Source organism: Loa loa, assembly GCF_000183805.2.
Source record: "Loa loa unplaced genomic scaffold supercont3.27, whole genome shotgun sequence".
NCBI lineage: Eukaryota > Metazoa > Nematoda > Chromadorea > Rhabditida > Onchocercidae > Loa > Loa loa.
The window spans coordinates 96,836-105,684 of NW_018108207.1; the positions used below are offsets into that span (position 1 = coordinate 96,836).

Consider the following 8,849-nt stretch of genomic DNA (forward strand, 5'->3'; position numbering starts at 1 on the left):
AGGGATCTGTACAAAATGCTATTCCTTAGATAGCCAATTTGAATAATTCTCTTCTTTAAGTATATTGTTGCTGATTTGCGCATGTTTCATCCCTATCCTATATATGCCATCAAAAACGCTACTAAAGACTGAAACTTTCTTCAGAAACGTGAAATAAGCATGGGAATTTCTCTTGACCGTCTTCATAAAAGTGATTTTTAATGTTAATTTTAACAACGCTAAGCAAATCTAATGAATACCAAAAATATCCATTACTTGAATAAGTCACTTCCATTAGAACTTTGTCTTCCGTTCGCCAACAAAAGTTAGAGTTCTTAATGTCTTGACGGATACTGACATACCGTTCGTATCTCCGTCTTCTGCTAAGAGCATCCTGTATTTGCCACTACGTAAACTGCCACGAATGTGTTGTATGTCGCTGTAATTCACGTTACTTTCGAGACATTTTGGGTGTAGAATACGTTTTGCAGTTACTGTTGAGCTGTAATGAGCGAAATATTAAGCGCAAATTACACGAAGGAAAGCACTCACAAGTGCATGCGTAAGGTTCGTATTATTATACAATCAAGATTCAACAAAATAATCCGTACTTTTTTGAATAAATTGTACAAATGAGCTTTTACTGCTTTCCTGTCGTATGATTTGAATGAATTACGTCAAGCCATTATTAGGAAAGCATTCATCAGATAAAATGATGAAGATGGGAATTTATCTCGATTGCAGTTCAAAAACAGATTTTCCAGTGTTCCGTGTCACAGCATTCATCTGCCTACCAAAACGCAAATTTTTTTGTGGTCAGTGAGTCAGGTCATAATTGATTCATTCGTGTCCGAATGCTTCAGTTATATTTTTAGGTGATGATTGATGGTAATGACAATAATCTAGTGGATGAACTTGTCAGAGAAGATCTCAGTGATTCTGAATATAGCAATGATCAAAGGCATGAAGTGAATCTTTTCATGCTTAATCCATCTCGATTTTTTTTCTTTTTTTTGCGAGGACCTTTTCCCTCTATTTTCTTTTCCTCGTGCTTTCTCTCCGCACCGTATGTTTCAGTACCATTATTTCTGGAAGAGTATATCATATGAAAGGACCTATCCGACAGAAGTCGCTTTCAGAAGTCGCAGTGTTTTTGGCTATTAGAAAATAAAACCAGCAACCACCCTGACAATTAGCTGAAGGTTTTTAAAATAGAAAGACCTAATCATGAAGGATCTGAGAATCTTACTTGAGTGCTTCTGCAAAGTGTCGTTCAGACTTTCGCGTCTGATATATCACTACTAGTATATTTAAAAAAGTACATCGCAACACTCGAAAATTGCTTTTAAGATACCCTGGTCAAATTCTCATGTTCCCTGATTAGAAAATTAAGCTCAGACTCCATTAAATGGGAACTCTCTCCATGTGAGTGGTAACAGCTAGTGGGCCTAAGCAGTGGTATTTTAGAGATGTGAGTCGAAGAATGGTGTTTGTCGACCCAGACACTGTCTAACGACTTTTTCGCTTCGTTCGGTAATTGATGGTGAAGTGCAAAGCAAGTTTAATATCACATGCCTCATTTGTAAACGCAAATTCGCATGCAACGATGCCAGGTCGACGTTTCTGGTGAGTTCCTCAGAAATAGTTATTAACACCGTGGGTATAATTTGTTCGGTAGCATGGAAACATTACTTTCCGCATTCGAGCGTCAAAAATGGTGAATTCTAGGCTTATTATATTTGTGACGATTGCATGAAGAGCGAAAAGGGGCACGCCGAAGAATTAGAAGCTGCTTTACTGGTAAGCATCATGAAGGTTACGTTTCTTTTTGCAAATTCATGTTTCCAGGATTTAATCACATATTAGCGTTGGAAATATTATCTACTTTCAAATATTCCATATCGCTAAACACGACTTATCGTGCATATGCAAACCCGTTTTTTTGGATTTTAGAAAGTAACGCGTTTTCCTGGTTTCTATATGAAATAAAAGAATATATATTTTATGTCTAAGTCGTATCATGTATTAGCGTTGGAAGTATTATTTATTCACAAATAAATCGAGTACATAACTTTATATATGTAGCACATAACATTTCCTTTCTCTGGTAAATCGATTTTCTTCAAGAAACCTAAGAAAACAGTGTTGGCTTTTTTAATTTACTCGATTTTTCCTCCTGGTTCCTGAGACCTCCGAAGGCATCCTGGATATGTGGTCGGATACGTTGTGCTTTGGTTTTTTTTTCACTGTCACATTCTGTAAGTAATGATATAGTTTCAGAATAATGATAAAGCACGACCGGTATCGACAGGTTGTGCCAGTGCGGATTTAAGTGCTTATGATCACTGCAAATGTCAAAACTGTATTCGACGACAGTACGTATAATTTTAAATTTCAGTAATTTCTCCTCAGTTATTCAATTTTTTGTAATTTTCCCAAGAGTTTTAACTGGCAAAAGACAATCTTGATAAAACCTGTTGGTCCACATTTATTGGTATTATTGCTCTTCATGCTTTTCGAATAAATTAATGCAACGTGATTGAGGTGTCGTTATTCGCTAACTGTTAGCGCAGTAATTTTTTTAGATTTGTGGATGAAGAACGACGAAAGGAGATAGAAGTGCTGCAAAGATGTTGGCATGATTTACGTCAGAATATCCGACAGATGTTCCGCGATGGTCTAAATGCCAATATGACATCATCGAAAGGAAAGCGATTCGATGTGGACAAGATAAAACGAAATGTTACGATGTAAGCGAAAATATTTATGGACATAATCATATTATTCTAAATTGAATAATTCGACAAGTTGTGCTTAGGTATTTTTGTCAGCAGCGTCTATGAAGTTTTCACAAACCTTCTTATTAAATGATCATGACATGTTTGCTTAAAACTGTTGGATGGAATGAGAAATCGAGTTGGATTTTTCAGATTTTATGTATCATTTGTATGGCGTATTGTATATGCAGACTTATTGAATGGTGAATTTTGCGTGTCTTTAAAGCATTGTTCAGATTGGCTGAGAAAGATCCTCATCAGTTGTACAAACGATTGGAGAGTATCGGGCATGAATACGTGCTGAACCTGAAATCAGATGATCTGTGGCAGATACTAGTGGCCCCTCAAGTTGTACCCGCTCTTATTCAGGTTTCAATTGTTTTATGCAGTTCTTGCAGTTTTGTTCTCTTTAAAGGAAGTTCCAGACTAATTATTATAAAATGGGTCCGTTACTCCCAGGTTGCAGCTTTATGAAGCCGGTGCTAGTGAGGAGCAAATGGAACTCGAACGAGCTAAACTTTTTATTAAAACCTTACTTGATCGCTTTTCCTGCCAGCAGGAAACTGCAAGGAATATGTCACCATTACTGGCCGTCTTAGTAAGTAATTTTCTTATCTAAATATCTGACTAAATTACTTACAAAATTATTTGAACAAATGGTCTAAAAACAGAGACAAAGAGGTAAATAAGAAATGTGAATAGTTATAAGTAATAAGTTCTCTGTTGGGTATTTTTACTCTTTGGGTACTAAAAAAACCTGTCTCGGGAACATATGAGGTATTAAATTATTTTTCAAAATTGAACACGAATATCTGCAAAAAAAACAGTAAAATTGAGACGTAAAAAGTGTTGTTTTCTCAAAGTCAAAATAAAAACCATGATTATTGTTACTAAAAAATTCCTCTTATTCTGCACTGTATTGGTCAGTTATCCAAAATATTCATCCAGGACGAAGATTATCTTTCGCAGTTTGGTATCAGCTGGAAAGTCGTAAATCATCACATTTTCGACCGAGTCATATACCAAGATGATCTTTTGTTAAATTATCTACCCAACTTAGAAAATATTCTTAAGTAAGTTGATTTATTATATGTTTTTTCACATGTTACGCCAGTCAGTACTATTTCAGACAAGATTGTGTTTCACTGACATCGTTTTTTGGTTACATACATAATTTTCGGACCCGTGTGATCGACCCCTTCCTTCATGCGAGCTTTATTATAACTTCGAGCTGTTCTCTGAAACCACTCACCATGATAATATGAATCCGGTGCATCATTTCTTTCGTTACTAACTGGAGTACACATCGAACATGGACAGTTCATTCTCACGTAAACTTCAAGCCCTGAAGGAAGGATAATCCTTTTAAACTATTCTCTCACAGCCTAATTTTTCATTAGTTCAAACTCTTCTACTTTACCCAACCAATCGCGATAGGATAGCGTTTTCAAGCTTGAAGCGATAACGCTTTTAGGCTTGAAGCTTCCATAGTCATGCGATCATGTTTCGACATGTTCTAGTATTTTATACAGTCATATAGTAAACTGTTCAGTAAGATTTCGCAGAGTTCCAAGTTAACAGAACCTTGTACTTTTGGGAAGAATAATTCGAATTTGTGTCACTTATAAGCTATTTGAATCGAATAAATAATATAAATATAGTCGCGTTACAGCAGGTTGCACAGAACATGTAAGAGTAGTTTTATAAACGATTTTATCTTACATATCATGTGTTTAGTTTGATTTATTTCTCATAACTAGTCTTCATTTTTAACCAACGATAGTAATTGTTAATAATGTTATAATTTAACAGAGCTGCACTTACTGGCAGAACTTATTCAGAGGTTGTCATTCAGGTTCTTGTCTAATTTCCTATTTAACTGCTCAATACAGCAGTAAGAGACGCTTTAAAAAGATACACTAAAATAATACGAGCTGTTTGATAGGTGTAAACTGATAGTTCATGATGATGAAAATGAAGAAGATTTCCGACAGCGGGCGTGCACTGAAGCTAGTCGTGCGGACATTCCCCAAGGCGCACTCGAACTTGCACAAAGTTTTCGCGTTTTTCATAAATTAATGGTCACAAGCAGAGAAATATTTAAAAAAGCCAGTGCAAATATCGTGTTGTACACCGAGCAGCAAAAAGTTATTAATCACGTGAGTTGTGCCAGAAATTCAATCTATCTTTTTAGGAAATTTATGAAATGCTAGATTAAGAACTCCATCTACTTTTCATTGGCGAATACTGAAAATTTAAGTTTTTAGTCCGTTTTATTTCAAGAAAATCTTGGTTTCGATCACTCTTTCAGATTAAGCGCAAAGCGAAAGGTGAATTATTAAAAGAGGATTTGGAATTTTTCAAAAACCAGCGAAAAATGATCCGCAATAGCGTTTTGCGGAAAGGCCAGTATTATCAGTGGCATGCCAATTTAACTGCTTTTGGAGATTTAACTGATTTAATAGATGATGAGTGGTAAGCCTTGCCTAATTTTGTCTTTTCATAAAATACTTCGTTTTTATTATAAAATACTTTGTTATACAATACTCAGTAATTTACATTTCTGCCATAAGGAAAACTTAGAAGTTTTAACACTGTGGAAATGACAACAGCTAAAATTTGTTGAAGTATTGTGGCACTTGTAGCATTATGAGCCTGAAAAACATTGTCAAATGTTAGCCGATATAGATTGTGCGACTCAAGACAGGATTAACTTAACGAAAATTTTTGAAAATCGATACCGTCAGTCACTTTCGTAAGGCCCGAATTTATCATATGTGACTTGCAGTCGCTCCTTATTTTGAGCTGGTGTTTGTGCAAATTCATGCAGATACTTAGAAATTTTGCAAAGAGGAGCTCATATTTTTTGTTTTTTATCAAATTGATCTAATTTTGTATTTCTACCCGCGTCAGCATTGTGTAGATACTTCATTTCAGTGACAATAGCGGTTCGGAAACTGACGATGTTAATGTGTCGGAAAGATTACATGAACTCATTGGAGAGGGACCCGCAACTTCTGTTTGCATTGGTTAGTTTTCATGAGCATACATATGTCTTTCCAGAAAGTTCGTTTGTACAACTTCTCCTTGTCCGTATATTTCCAATGATAGAGCCTCAACACTTGCTTACAGTAGTACTAAAAGATTCAACAATATGCAACCATCATCATTCCTGAGGTAATGTCATTTTAATGATTCCTCTATATGGAATGTTTGCTCTCACCATATATTCTGAATGGACTGACATGATGAAAATTTTTAGATGAAAATGACGAAGTATTGCCTTGCGTGCGATGCAAAAGGTGCACTCTCCGACATTGCTCTTGTGATGAATGTCGAATTTCGCATATTATCACTTGCGGCTTACTAATTGAAAGCGACGATATAAGTAATTTAATATGGGTTCGCAATTTATCGTCTATTTTTTCGTTTGCAATTATACAGTTTCATCTCTAAATGAACTTAATTTTTACAGCCCGTGAGCCAGCCTGTGAGTGATTGTTCTGAAAAAAGTGATGGCAGAGATTCGGATTCAGAACAGTCGGAGCAAAAAAAATCGTCTCTTCCACACGTTAAGCGTTTACCCAGTCGCAACCTACGATTTCAGACTGCCAAAGCGTTGTTTACCGTACATGACCATCACAGTGTACTATTTTCAATCTTTTTCATGCACTTTTTTTTTCTTACGGCCTTTTTCCTTTTTCTTTTTTGTTATTAAGTACTTTTAAATTATTAATATCTTCTTGGTATCGGTGATATCTTTATTCGAAGAAATTAGTATTTAATGACAAGAAACTGGAAGTCAAGGACACCTATGGAACACATATTGTCAAGAAAAATTCTGTTAATTCGAAAATTTCAAATACTGTATCCAACATTCCTTCCCTGTTTCTAACCTGAATAATTGAAGTGATTTTGTAAATTGCGTACGGTCAGCGCTTTGTTAATTAGGAATATTTAGAAAAAAGAAACAGCTTGGGGCGATTGGCAAGTACCATATGGTTACACAGATGATATCGATTATCTCAGCCATCGTTTTTATGAAAAGAAAGGCATGCGCAATGGCTTTGGTTCATTAAATAATCGGACAGGTACACAATGGAAGTACTTGAAAATGAAACTCGGTATATTACTAGTTTGCAAACACAAATTCGTGGTTTGCTCTTCGATCCTCGTTTGGTATTATAAGTTTTTCAAATTCATGAAATTAATATTAAGTGTTCAGACGAAGAGGAACATGCAACTGACAGTAGTGATTCACCTGACTTACTGAATACTGAGAAATATCAAGAAATTGTGAAGGAAGCATTGGAACTGATGGCAAGGGGACACAGGTGGAAAGCTTTTTTTAGTTTTTCGAAATTTGTTGTTTACTACTAATTTTTAGATTTGCTTTTAATTTTTTTTTTTTAAATATGAGGCGTTAAAAATATCTTTTTTAGAATAGGATCGTCACCGAATTGTGAATTTGAAACTGATGATATATCAAGGACTTCTTCAGGTTTCTAAAATAACCACTTTATTTTTTACACTTAAGAAAGCTATTTGTTCAGTTTTGTCATTTGGCGTTATATTTAGAGTTTTCCAGTTATTGGTGATGAGAAAACAAGCATAATCGACGAAGGCGATGATAAACGTGGAGTAAAGAGCTCGTTTTTAATGAAGGCGAATCTTCGCTCAGAGGGAAAGTCTGTAAGTTCGATTTATGATAGTGATATACATTTTCACTTGAGCTTTGTTACTCGTAGAATTTATGTTGGAAAAGTAATATCACTTACCAATACAGTGGAATAATTATTCGTTCTCGTTTTTGTTTTCTTTATAAATTTGTTCGTCCTGACTTTTGAAGGGTTTCACAATTGCATCGGTGAGTAATGTAAATGTAAAAAGATTCAAAATAAAGAAAGCGAGAAGTAATCCAACAGGGGATAGTGATGGAACAGAATCTGATTATGAAACATCTTCGGCATCATTTCCAGGATCGAATGAATGGTTAGTTTATCTTATCTTGATTCAGAAAGAGGAGAGAGGGAAGGGATGAAAAGGCAAAGTGAAGAAGGAACAGTTCAATTTACGGTGACGCATCTTCCTTTGTATAATTGTGTTTAGAGATTGCAAAAGCTGTTCATTTCTTTAATGCATATTTTTTGTTTGATTCCAGCATGGACAGTTGTCATCTCTTGGGCCCAGATAGGCTGCTGCTGAAGGAAATGACTCGACGACATTACGCCGTTCTCTCGAAAGATAATGCCGGTAAAAGTTTAAACTTTCATTAACTTCTATGAGGTAATTTCATTTCCACTTATGACGTACATCGAGTGCTCGTTTGACCTTATGAACATTTCTTGTATACCATGGAATTTATTTATGAAATAGTGATTTTTGGTCTATGATTTATATTTATATTTTTAGTAAGTGATTTGGCGCTGGAGCTTTTTGGACGAAAAACGATGGGAAAACCGCAAATGATGCGCAAAACTGGGTTAACGCCACCAGTTTCACGACTAATCAGGAAGAGTAAACTTGTATCCGATAAAAACGATGCGAATAACGGAGGCATTTCAGCAGTGAAATCCCTTTCGGGTAGCGGAATTAATTTTTTGAAACCACGGCGTTTTCATTTCGCGATTCTGACCTTTTGATGTTGATGTTTTTTTTTTAAAAAAAAAAACAAGCGAGTACTGAGAAATTTGCATATCGATACATTTGGGGTGTTTTATATTATAGCGTCTGCTCGTGAGCGGTTGCTTAATGAAGTAAAAGGTATGGATAAGAAAGTTCGCGAAAGAACTTTATTGCGTTTAGTTCAATCGTATGAAGATGAACATTGGATAACAAAATCCTCCGAGGATTATAAGGTATTTTTTCGAAATCGTCGGGTGTGTATTTTTTAAATCTGAAAGCAGCGTTGTGAGTTGCATTGTCAAGCAAACATTTTCAACAATATTTAGATTTTCACGATATTTCACGAAAGGGTATATATATATATATATATATATATATATATATATATATATATATATATATATATATATATATATATATATATATATATATATATATATATATATATATATATATATATATATATAT

General features: G+C 34.9%; 1 protein-coding gene across 1 annotated transcript in view; it reads left to right on the plus strand.

Annotated features, from left to right (window-relative positions):
* Positions 1-486: 486 nt before the first annotated feature.
* Positions 487-8,849, plus strand: part of LOAG_16904 (hypothetical protein) — a gene marked incomplete at its 5' end in the record, with an annotated part of 15,670 nt that continues 7,307 nt past the window's right edge. Inside the window, 22 exons of the mRNA XM_020449558.1 lie at positions 487-546; positions 855-947; positions 1,447-1,605; positions 1,708-1,779; positions 2,260-2,354; positions 2,565-2,729; positions 2,993-3,125; positions 3,223-3,354; positions 3,705-3,829; positions 4,702-4,915; positions 5,068-5,231; positions 5,694-5,785; positions 6,019-6,158; positions 6,232-6,402; positions 6,718-6,847; positions 6,982-7,090; positions 7,199-7,257; positions 7,345-7,448; positions 7,606-7,748; positions 7,918-8,009; positions 8,169-8,339; positions 8,484-8,614. Coding sequence (XP_020306895.1) covers positions 487-546; positions 855-947; positions 1,447-1,605; positions 1,708-1,779; positions 2,260-2,354; positions 2,565-2,729; positions 2,993-3,125; positions 3,223-3,354; positions 3,705-3,829; positions 4,702-4,915; positions 5,068-5,231; positions 5,694-5,785; positions 6,019-6,158; positions 6,232-6,402; positions 6,718-6,847; positions 6,982-7,090; positions 7,199-7,257; positions 7,345-7,448; positions 7,606-7,748; positions 7,918-8,009; positions 8,169-8,339; positions 8,484-8,614 — 2,754 coding nt within the window. The remainder of the gene's footprint in view (positions 547-854; positions 948-1,446; positions 1,606-1,707; positions 1,780-2,259; positions 2,355-2,564; positions 2,730-2,992; positions 3,126-3,222; positions 3,355-3,704; positions 3,830-4,701; positions 4,916-5,067; positions 5,232-5,693; positions 5,786-6,018; positions 6,159-6,231; positions 6,403-6,717; positions 6,848-6,981; positions 7,091-7,198; positions 7,258-7,344; positions 7,449-7,605; positions 7,749-7,917; positions 8,010-8,168; positions 8,340-8,483; positions 8,615-8,849) is intronic.